This window comes from Canis lupus, chromosome 1 (assembly GCF_011100685.1).
Source record: "Canis lupus familiaris isolate Mischka breed German Shepherd chromosome 1, alternate assembly UU_Cfam_GSD_1.0, whole genome shotgun sequence".
Taxonomy (NCBI): domain Eukaryota; kingdom Metazoa; phylum Chordata; class Mammalia; order Carnivora; family Canidae; genus Canis; species Canis lupus.
The window spans coordinates 116,490,453-116,502,558 of record NC_049222.1 but is presented as its reverse complement, the minus strand read 5'-3'; the positions used below and the strand labels follow the sequence as shown (position 1 = coordinate 116,502,558).

General features: G+C 39.5%; 1 protein-coding gene across 1 annotated transcript in view; it reads left to right on the top strand.

Annotated features, from left to right (window-relative positions):
• The window catches only part of LOC119876014 (zinc finger protein 383-like), a 52,712-nt gene that overhangs the window by 37,027 nt on the left and 3,579 nt on the right, over positions 1–12,106 (top strand). The window contains exons 3-5 of the mRNA XM_038529209.1: positions 660–786; positions 1,085–1,183; positions 2,494–2,547. Coding sequence (XP_038385137.1) covers positions 660–786; positions 1,085–1,183; positions 2,494–2,547 — 280 coding nt within the window. The remainder of the gene's footprint in view (positions 1–659; positions 787–1,084; positions 1,184–2,493; positions 2,548–12,106) is intronic.

Here is a 12,106-nt window from a genome sequence, read left to right as displayed (position 1 = left end):
GGTAGGATCTTTATATTCTTTTTTAAAAATATTTTATTTATTTATTCATAGAGACACACACAGACAGAGGCAGAGGCATAGGCAGAGGGAGAAGCAGGCTCCATGCAGGGAGCCTGATGTGGGACTCAATTTTGGCACTTGATCCCAGGACTCTGGGATCATGCCCTGAGCCAAAGGCAGATAGATGCTCAACCTCTGAGCCACCCAGGTGTTCCTATATTCTTGTTATTCTAAAATTTTATCCTCTTATTCTTTCCCAGAGCTTACCAATTATTTATAACTTGATTTTTCAGGGGGGAAGGGGAAGCAAGAGGGTACTTCCCTTTACTGAGAATATACTATATATCAGTTAGGTTTTTAAATAGATATTCTTCTTAATTGGATTTAGTATATTTTAAAACCAGAATGGATCTTGGAATTCTCTCATTCTGTACAGGAGTTTTTATCTGCAGAAATTGGGTTGTGTGAGGCCTGCTCATTGATTAACACTAACTCCAATCTTCACCCTTATCACAGGTATTGAGCCCAACCTGTTTGTGTTCCATTTCACTCCTTTCCTCTAAAACTCTCCTTTACTTCTCTTTTTATGTTTCTCATCTCTTCTACCTTGAAATCATTTATTTTCATCATACAAGTATAACACAGGGTTTTTGTTTCAGGGATTTGTGATATTCAGGGATGTGTCTATAGACTTTTCTGAGGAAGAGTGGGAATGCCTGGATTCAACTCAAAGGAATTTGTACAAATACGTAATGTTGGAGAATTATAGCAACCTGGTCTCAGTCGGTAAGTATACCTTTCTCCAAAAAGTCTACAACCCTCCTGAATATTTGCTTCCCCTGAGAAGAATTTCTCAACTTCTTTCATATATACTATGTGTTTCTTTTCCCTATTCCTAAAGAAATGAGCTTTGTAGAGTTGGGAATGTATGACGTCATTGGGCCTAAGGCCAAAGCTCTACCTTTTCTTTTTTTGTGTGGCCCTTCCAATAGTGACATCATCTTTTATTTGCTGATCACAGGATAGGATTTGAGTCCTGAAACAGCTACAACATAAAAAGTCTCCTTTGTTCTCTTATGAGTAGGAATTTGCATTCCCAAGCCAGATGTGATCTCTTTATTGGAGCAAGGGAAGGAGCCTTGGAGTGTTTTCAACGGTGAGCTGACAAGGGGCCTGTACCTAGGTAAGTGATTGAGGATTATGTAAGGGAAGAGGAATGTAGAGTATAAACCAGATGCTCAGTGAGGAGACCACATCTTTGAGATGCTTGGAGGAATTTCCCCTCAAACACCCACAACTATTAAGAAAAGTAATCCTCATCATCATGAACTTCCAAATGCCCACACTTTCACCTTCAACTTAATACTATCTATGCTTCTTTTCTCTTATTTTCTGTCTATTCCTAGTAATTTTAATGAGAAACATCTACCTTTTGTTTTGCTTTGTTTTTTTTAGAAACATCTACTTTTATGTGAGATCTAATTCCCGTTAGTTCACTCTTTCTTGCCTTTTGGTCTATACATATGTCACTCCTTTAAACATTTTGGTATTAAATACATTCCATTTTTTTTTATTTTTTTTAATTTTTATTTTTTTACATTCCATTTTTAAATCAATTTTATTCATGTATTCATTCTTTCAGCCAACATTTCCTTATATTCTGTGTTGTGGAGAATATTTTTCTAGGAGACATAGACATTATAAAATATATCAGCTATGAAAAAATTTATAGCATAGGGATTGAGGAAAATAGGTGATGGGGATTAAGGAGTGCACTTGCTGTGATGAATACCAGGTATTATATGGAAGTGTTGAATCACCATATTATACACCTGAAATTAATATTATGCTGCATGTTGCACGTTAACTAACTGGAATTTAAATCTAAAGCTTTAAAAAATCCATAAATATCTTTCAAAATGTAGAATTAATTGCAATTGTAGAATTGATTGCTGTTCAAATGCCACAACCAGGAAAAATAACTAAAGATTGAAAGGTGGAAAAGCTTCACAGAGCTATAATAGTTGGAGCCCTGGGAGTGATTGCAGTCACCTTGGTAGAGAGTTTTGGGTATAAAGGTTATGTGCTTGCAATGGGATAGCAGAGGTTGTAGACAAGACAAAATTGAGCTGAGGGAGGAGGATCAAACAATTGCATGATGCATGCAATCAGCATAAAATAGAGTGGGAGAGAGGGAAAAGGTCATAAACATGGATGATTCAGGGTAAGTACAAAAGTCCTGAAGCAGGCAGGCTCATTGTGTATGAGGAGTACCAAGGTGGCCAGTATGGGGGAATGAGTAAACAAAGAGGAGAGGAGTTTGATCTGTGATCAGAGAGGTATGAGCACATAGAAAGAGTCAGTTTATGATGACCTTGTAAATTGTGATTAAACTTTTCCTGAGTGAGATGAAAATAAGTAGAAGATTTTAAGCAGAGCTGTGATGTGATTAGGCTTTTTATTTTTCAAAAAAATTATTTTTCCTATTTACAGAAGAGGAAACTGAGACACAAAGACTTGAAGTAACTTGTCCAAGGCCAACAACTAGTAAGTGTTGGAGATAAGGTTTAAAAGCAAATTGTACATCTCTTAGCTCAAAAGCTATTTTGCCTCTCCAAGTCAAATCAAAGGGGAGTATAGTAAACATACTTTCATCTTAAATGCTTGTGAACAGATAGAAGTTAACTTTTTAAATTCAATTTTTAAAGTGAGTTTTTACATCCCATAAATAGCTAACTATAGCACACATATTACATGTATTTATATATACAAATACACATTAGATGTATATAAATGCATCATGGATTTTCTCTAAAACACTTTGTCATATGCCTTCCTTTCTTTATTTTTAAATATTTTATTTATTTATTCATGAGAGACACAGAGAAAGAGAGAGCCAGAGATAGGCAGAGGGAGAAGCAGGCTCTATGCAGGCCTGATGTGGGACTCAATCCCACGACTCCAGGATCACGCCCTGGGCCAAAGGCAGGCGCTAAACCACTGAGCCACCCAGGGGTCCCTGCCTTCCTTTCTTAATAAGCTTTTAGATATATCAATATTATAATATAAATATATTTGCATAATGAAGTTGTCTTCCATATTCTTCCAATTTCAATTTCTAATTGAAACTTCCTGGGATGCCTGGGTGCCTCAGCAGTTGAGTGCCTGCCTTCGGCCCAGGGAGTGATCCTGGGGTCCTAGGGATCTAGTCCTGAATTGGGCTCCCTGCATGGAGCCTGCTTCTCCCTTAGCTTCTCCCTCTGCCTGTGTCTCTGCCTCTCTGTGTCTCTCATGAATAAATAAATAAAATCTTTAAAAAAATAAACTTCCTTTCTTCTATACATTCTTTTGTAAATAAATTTTTCACATTTTTTTATGATTGATTTTTTAAAAGAAGACTATTTTGAAATCTTTTCCAGCAAGGTATATGATACATATGTCCAATTTTATTGCATCATGTTCAGAAATGTGTACCTTTTAAAAATAAATTATTCTATGCTGTTTTCATCTTGGAATCAAGAACAATATCTTGCATATTTTTTTGTTGTTCTTCAAAATAAGAATATTTTCAATAGTGAAAGTCAATTTGTCCTGTAATATTTTACATTCAGGATTTATCTAATTGCAGCCCCATGAGTAGAGTCACATTAAGCAATTTCGTCTGATCTGATACTTAATTAGGAGGTGTACTTCATTTTTAAAAAGATTTATTTATTTATTTCTGAGAGAGAGCGAGAGAGCGCACACAAATGGGAAAGGCAGGAGAGGAAGAGAGAGCTTCAAGGAGACTCTACTCTGAGCATGGAGCCCCATGCGGGGCTCATCTCATGACCCTGAGAACATAACCTGAGTCCAAACCAGGAGTCAATTGCTTAACCAAGTATGCCATCCAGGTGTCCCTAGGGTTGTACACTTCTTAATTCATGATATCAAAATGCAAAGTCAAGTTTTTTTCATTATACTAATGGTAATTTTGATCAGGTGGTTGGAGATGACTACCAGATCTTTTCATTAGAAAGGTACATTTTCCCACTTATCATTACTAAATAATCCGGGTAGTAATACTTGGAGACCGTGTAATTGTACTCTAGAAATTTTTCACCCAAAGTGTTTGTTATTCATTTTTTCTTATTCAAAACAATTATTAAATTGAGCTTATAAAAAAAGTGAAGTTCTAATTATATCACTTTCTTTCTGCATTTATTAATTGGCCTTGCTTTGTTAAAGAAAAAAAAAGCTTTTCCTCTCCATTTTTGTTGAGAAACACTACAGATTCGTTGATTCTTTTAAAAGTCAATATTTTATAACCCATGGTAATCGATCTTTTTTTTTATTATTAAACTATCATTCATGGTTAGCCATTGAAAGCCCATTTCAGGTGGATTCTGCATCCTTTTTCAGGGATGCATGAGTCTTTAATGACCTTCTTGTTTTCTGGCACAAAAATATGTTCCAGTTTCATATTATTCTTTCCCCCAACTTGGAATTAACCAGCTCATTAAGAAGCCTTAGTTTCTTTTAATAAGGAATGGTTTTCATTGATTAATATCAGTGGTCACTGGGCTCATTACTACTGGATTATCATTGCTTTTCTATCCATTAAGTGCAAAGAGACAGGGAACATATTTTTTATAACTGAGTCATACTAATAACTCTAATTGAAATCTGAAAGACAAGATTCTCACTTTTCTGCATTTCAGTTTTGTAACTTTTTCTTGAACGGTAGAAACTCTATTTCCCACAGTGTGGTACATTTATTCAAGTCTTCTGTCCCAAATTCCACAGAGTAGTTTCAAAATTAGAATAACAGCGCAACTACTGACTGAAAAACCTACCTGAAGTCATGTTCAAGATTCATTACAGTTTTCTTTCCCTTTTTTTAAAACAAATTAATTTTTTATTGGTGTTCAGTTTACCAACATACAGAATAACACCCAGTGCTCATCCCGTCAAGTGCCCCCCCTCAGTGCCCATCACCCATTCACCCCCACCCCCCGCCCTCCTTCCCTTCCACCACCCCTAGTTTGTTTCCCTGAGTTAGGAGTCTTTTTCTTCTCCCTTCCCTTATATTCCCTTTCACTGTTATTCATATTCCCCAAATGAATGAGAACATACACTGTTTGTCCTTCTCCTATTGACTTACTTCACTCAGCATAATACCCTCCAGTTCCATCCACGTTGAAGCAAATGGTGGGTATTTGTCGTTTCTAATGGCTGAGTAATATTCCATTGTATACATAAACCACATCTTCTTTATCCATTCATCTTTTGATGGACACCGAGGCTCCTTCCACTGTTTGGCTATTGTGGACATTGCTGCTATAAACATCAGGGTGCAGGTGTCCCAGCGTTTCATTGCATCTGAATCTTTGGGGTAAATCCCCAACAGTGCAATTGCTGGGTCGTAGGGCAGGTCTATTTTTAACTCTTTGAGGAACCTCCACACAGTTTTCCAGAGTGGCTGCACCAGTTCACATTCACACCAACAGTGTAAGAGGGTTCCCTTTTCTCTGCAACCTCTCCAACATTTGTGGTTTCCTGCCTTGTTAATTTTCCCCATTCTCACTGATGTGAGGTGGTATCTCATGTGGATTTTTTTTTTGTATTTCCCTGATGGCAAGTGATGCAGAGCATTTTCTCATGTGCGTGTTGGCCATGTCTATGTCTTCCTCTGTGAGATTTTGTTCATGTCTTTTGCCCTTTTCATGATTGGATTGTTTGTTTCTTTGGTGTTGAGTTTAATGAGTTCTTTATAGATCTTGGAAACTAGCCCTTTATCTGATATGTCATTTGCAAATATCTTCTCCCATTCTGTAGGTTGTCTTTTAGTTTTGTTGACTGTATCCTTTGCTGTGCAAAAGCTTCTTATCTTGAAGAAGTCGCAATAGTTCATTTTTGCTTTTGTTTCTTTTGCCTTCGTGGATGTATCTTGCAAGAAGTTACTGTGGCCAAGTTCAAAAAGGGTGTTGCTTGTGTTCTCCTCTAGGATTTTGATGGAATCTTGTCTCACATTTAGATCTTTCATCCATTTTGAGTTTATCTTTGTGTACGTTGAAAGAGAGTGGTCTAGTTTCATTCTTCTGCATGTGGCTGTCCAATTTTCCCAGCACCATTTATTGAAGAGATTGTCTTTCTTCCAGTGGATAGTCTTTCCTCCTTTATCGAATATTAGTTGACCATAAAGTTCAGGGTCCACTTCTGGGTTCTCTATTCTGTTCCATTGATGTATGTGTCTGTTTTTGTGCCAGTACCACACTGTCTTGATGACCACAGCTTTGTAGTACAACCTGAAATCTGGCATGTGATGCCCCCAGATATGGTTTTCTTTTTTAAAATTCCCCTGGCTATTCAGGGTATTTTCTGATTCCACACAAATCTTAAAATAATTTGTTCTAACTCTCTGAAGAAAGTCCATGGTATTTTGATAGGGATTGCATTAAACGTGTAAATTGCCCTGGGTAACATTGACATTTTCACAATATTAATTCTTCCAATCCATGAGCATGGAACTATTTTTCCATCTCTTTGTGTCTTCCTCAATTTCTTTCAAAAGTGTTCTATAGTTTTTAGGGTATAGATCCTTTACCTCTTTGGTTAAGTTTATTCCTAGGTATCTTATGCTTTTGGGTGCAATTGTAAATGGGATTGACTCCTTAATTTCTCTTTCTTCAGTCTCATTGTTAGTGTATAGAAATGCCACTGACTTCTGGGTATTGATTTTGTATGCTGCCACGCTGCCAAATTGCTGTATGAGTTCTAGCAATCTTGGGGTGGAGGCTTTTGGGTTTTCTATGTAGAGTATCATGTCATTGGCGAAGAGGGAGAGTTTGACTACTTCTTTGCCAATTTGAATGCCTTTAATGTCTTTTTGTTGTCTGATTGCTGAGGCTAGGACTTCCAGTACTATGTTGAATAGCAGTGGTGAGAGTGGACATCCCTGTCTTGTTCCTGATCTTAGGGGAAAGGCTCCCAGTGCTTCCCCATTGAGAATGATATTTGCTGTGGGCTTTTCATAGATGGCTTTTAAGATGTTGAGGAATGTTCCCACTATCCCTACACTCTGAAGAGTTTTGATCAGGAATGGATGCTGTGTTTTGTCAAATGCTTTCTCTGCATCTAATGAGAGGATCATATGGTTCTTGGTTTTTCTCTTGCTGATATGATGAATCACATTGATTGTTTTACGAGTGTTGAACCAGCCTTGTGTCCCAGGGATAAACCCTACTTGGTCATGGTGAATAATTTTCTTAATGTATTGTTGGATCCTATTGGCTAGAATCTTGTTGAGAATTTTTGCATCCATGTTCATCAGGGATATTGGTCTGTAATTCTCCTTTTTGGTGGGGTCTTTGTATGGTTTTGGAATTAAGGTGATGCTGGCCTCATAGAACGAATTTGGAAGTACTCCATCTCTTTCTATCTTTCCAAACAGCTTTAGTAGAATAGGTATGATTTCTTCTTTAAAGGTTTGATAGAATTCCCCTGGGAAGCCATCTGGCCCTGGACTCTTGTGTCTTGGGAGGTTTTTGATGACTGCTTCAATTTCCTCCCTGGTTATTGGCCTGTTCAGGTTTTCTATTTCTTCCTGTTCCAGTTTTGGTAGTTTGTGGCTTTCCAGGAATGCGTCCATTTCTTCTAGATTGCCTAATTTATTGACGTATAGCTGTTCACAATATGTTTTTAAAATCGTTTGTATTTCCTTGGTGTTGGTAGTGATCTCTCCTTTCTCATTCATGATTTTATTAATTTGAGTCTTCTCTCTCTTCTTTTTAATAAGGTTGGCTAATGGTTTATCTATCTTATTAATTCTTTCAAAGAACCAACTCCTGGTTCTGTTGATCTGTTCCACAGTTCTTCTGGTCTCGATTTTGTTGAGTTCTGCTCGAATTTTAATTAACTCTTTTCTTCTGCTGGGTGTAGGATCTATCTGCTGTTTTTTCTCTAGCTCCTTTATGTGTAAGTTTAGCTTTTGTATTTGAGTTCTTTCCAGTTTTTGAATGGATGCTTGTATTGCGATGTATTTCCCCCCTCAGGACTGCTTTTGCTGCATCCCAAAGATTTTGAACGGTTGTATCTTCATTCTCATTAGTTTCCATGAATCTTTTTAATTCTTCCTTAATTTCCTGGTTGGCCCTTTCATCTTTTAGCAGGATGGTCCTTAACCTCCACGTGTTTGAGGTCCTTCCAAACTTCTTGTTGTGATTTAGTTCTAATTTCAAGGCATTATGGTCTGAGAATATGCAGGGGACGATCCCAATCTTTTGGTATCGGTTCAGACCCGATTTGTGACCCAGTATGTGGTCTATTCTGGAGAAAGTTCCATGTGCACTTGAGAAGAATGTGTATTCAGTTGAGTTTGGATGTAAAGTTCTGTAGATATCTGTGAAATCCATCTAGTCCAGTGTATCATTTAAAGCTCTCGTTTCTTTGGAGATGTTGTGCTTAGAAGACCTATCGAGGGTAGAAAGAGCTAGATTGAAGTCACCAAGTATAAGTGTATTATTATCTAAGTATTTCTTCACTTTGGTTATTAATTGGTTTAAATATTTGGCAGCTCCCACATTCGGGGCATATATATTGAGGATTGTTAAGTCCTCTTGTTGGATAGATCCTTTAAGTATGAGATAGTATCCCTCTTCATCTCTCACTACAGTCTTCGGGGTAAATTTTAGTTTATCTGATATAAGGATGGCTACCCCTGCTTTCTTTTGAGGACCATTTGAATGGTAAATGGTTCTCCAACCTTTTATTTTCAGGCTGTAGGTGTCCTTCTGTCTAAAATGAGTCTCTTATAGACAGCAAATAGATGGGTCCTGTTTTTTTATCCAGTCTGAAACCCTGCGCCTTCTGATGGGGTCATTAAGCCCATTCACGTTCAGAGTTACTATTGACAGATATGAATTTAGTGTCATCATGATATCTATTCAGTCCTTGTTTTTGTGGATTGTTCCATTGAACTTCTTCTTAAAGGGGAATTTTAAGAGTCCCCCTTAAAATTTCTTGCAGAGCTGGTTTGGAGGTCACATATTCTTTCAGTTTCTGCCTGTCTTGGAAGCTCTTTATCTCTCCTTCCATTTTGAATGAGAGCCTTGCTGGATAAAGTATTCTTGGTTGCATGCTCTTCTCATTTAGGACCCTGAATATATCCTGCCGACCCTTTCTGGCCTGCCAGGTCTCTGTGGAGAGGTCTGTTGTTACCCTAATACTCCTCCCCATAAGAGTCAGGGATTTCATGTCTCTTGCTGCTTTAAGGATCTTCTCTTTATCTTTGGAATTTGCAAGCTTCACTATTAAATGTCGAGGTGTTGAATGGTTTTTATTGATTTTAGGGGGGGGGATCTCTCTATTTCCTGGATCTGAATGCCTGTTTCCCTTCCCAGATTAGGAAAGTTTTCAGCTAGGATTTGTTCAAATACATATTCTGGCCCTCTGTCCCTTTTGGCGCCCTCGGGAACCCCAGTTAAACGTAGGTTTTTCTTTCTCAGGCTGTCGTTTATTTCCCTTAATCTGTCTTCATGGTCTTTTAATTGTCTGTCTCTTTTTTCCTCAGTTTTCCTCTTTGCCATCAACTTGTCTTCTATGTCACTCACTCATTCTTCCACCTCGTTAACCCTCTCGTTAGGACCTCTAGTTTGGATTGCATCTCATTCAATTGATTTTTAACTTATGCCTGATTGGATCTAAATTCTGCAGTCATGAAGTCTCTTGAGTCCTTTATGCTTTTTTTCTAGAGCTCCAGTAGCTGTATAATAGTGCTTCTGAATTGGCTTTCTGACGTTGAATTGTAATCCAGATTTTGTAACTCTGTGGGAGAGAAGACTGTTTCTGATTCTTTCTTTTGAGGTGAGGTTTTCCTTCTAGTCATTTTGCTCAGTGCAGAGTGGCCAAAAACAAGTTGTATTGGGAAAAAGAGAAAAAGAGAGGAGAGAAAGAAGGAAAGAAAAGAGAAAAAGAAAAAAGAAAAAAGGAAGAAAAAAAGAAAAAAAGAAGAAAAAGAGAAAGAAAAAGAAAGGGAAAAAAAGGGGTGGGGGAAGCAATCAGAAATAAACACACACACACACACACACACACACACACACACACAAACAAAAAACACGGGGGAGTATCTTCCGTTTCTGTATACTTTAAGTCCCTTGACTTCCCCTGGAACTTGTCCGTCTAGCTGGTCTTCTGGGGGAGGGCCTGTTGTGCTGATTTTCAGGTGTTAGCACTTGGGGGAGCTGCTTTGCCCCCTTCCTGGTGCAGAGCTCAGTGGGGGTTGTTTACCCCGTGAGGCCCCAGGAGGAACAACCCCCAGCTCCCACAGGAACTCCGGAGCTCTCCGTCTGCAGGGCCTGGAGGCTCCGGGGCGGGGCCTTGCTGTCCTGGGCCCTCCCGGCCTCTGCCTGTCCAGGGGGAGGCCGGATCCTGGGCTGTGTCCCGGCGCCCTGTGCTCCCGGGCCTGCGCTATTGGATTCGCGCTCTCGCCCGCGCAGCCCCCTCCGCGGAGCCGCCGCCCGAGCCCCTCTGAGCTGCTCCCAGGCCCGCGCAGCCCCCTCCGTGGAGCCGCCGCCGGAGCCGCTCCGAGCTGCTCCGGGTCCCGCCATGCACGCTGCAGCCCTTAGGGAGCTCGGCGCACTCTCCCCGGGGCGCAGGTGTGTTAGTGTCCCAGGGAGCCTGAGGGCATCCCCGCCCTCCTGGGGTCCTGCTCCCACTCCCTGCGGGCGCCTTTCCGTCCGGGAAGGTTGGTGCAGCTCCTGCTCCTCCGGGACGGGGCTCTCCTGTCTTGGGGACACTCGCCCCGGCCTCAGCCCGGCTCCTCGTGGGGCCCCTCCCCCTTGGATGCCTTTTTTTTCCCCTTATTTCTTTTTCTCTCGTCTTCCTACCTTGATAGAAGCGTGAACTCTTCTCACTGTAGCATTCCAGCTGGTCTCTGTTTAAATCTCAGGCCGAATTCGTAGATTTTCAGGATGAGTTGAAGGTTATCTAGGTAATTTGGTGGGGACAGGTGATTTGGGGACCCTACTCTTCCGCCATCTTGACCCTCCTCTGTCTCCCTTTTTCCATTAGGATGTGTGCTACACTAAGGATTTCCAGTCAGAGTACCCTTTGTAAAGTTGCTAAATTAAGTATTTTTTTGTGCATTTTCAACTTAACATACCACTTAACTATTGCATTTAGATTTTTTTAGTTTATAATTGGAATATATAAAACATTTACATGTTTCAAAAATCATTATAAAAATATATGTAAAGAAGTTATGTGGGCAGCCTGGGTGTCTCAGTGGTTTAGTGCTGCCTTCAGCCCAGGGCATGATACTAGGGACCTGGGATCAAGTCCCACATTGGGTTCCCTGCATGGAGCCTGCTTCTCCCTCTGCCTGTGTCTCTGCCTCTCTCTCTCTCTGTGTCTCTCATGAATAAATAAATATAATCTTTAATAAAAAAGAAGTTATGTTTACATTCCTATCTACTTCATTTACTGCTACACTCATTCTAGGTAACTTCTGGGGGGGGGTGTTGGGGGTAGTCTGATTAATCCTTTCTGCCTGTTCCCCCCAGAAATAGAGCATGTTCACATTTACATTCCCAATTCCCCTTCTGTCTTTTACCTGGGATATTAGTCTCTCTGCACTCTTCTTTGCTGTCCTAGTTTTTGTTTTTGAGAGAAAGAGAAAGAGAGAGCAAGTTGGGGGAGGGCAGAGAGGGAGAGAGAGAGAATCTTAAGCAGACTCCACTCAGCATGGAGCCCGATGCTGATCTCACAAACCTAAAATCATGACATGAGCCAAAATTAAGAGTCAGACACTCAACTGACTGAGCCATCCAGGTGCCCTGACCTGGTTTTCTTTTGATAATTATTAACAAGTTATTGTAGAAATACTTCCATATAGATATGGTGGCAAAAATAAAAAAGATATATAAAATTAACTTATTAGTAATTCCAATAATTAATGAATTATAGCAAAAATCAACATATAACACCAAGAAAGATAAGTTAATTTAATTCTAATAATAATAACTCTACTATTAATTCCAATACTTAGTAGAGTTTCCATGCAGTCACAAAATTTATAAATATTTTCAGTTTTGTTTCTTGCTTTCCTATGCTTTTAACTTTGATACTC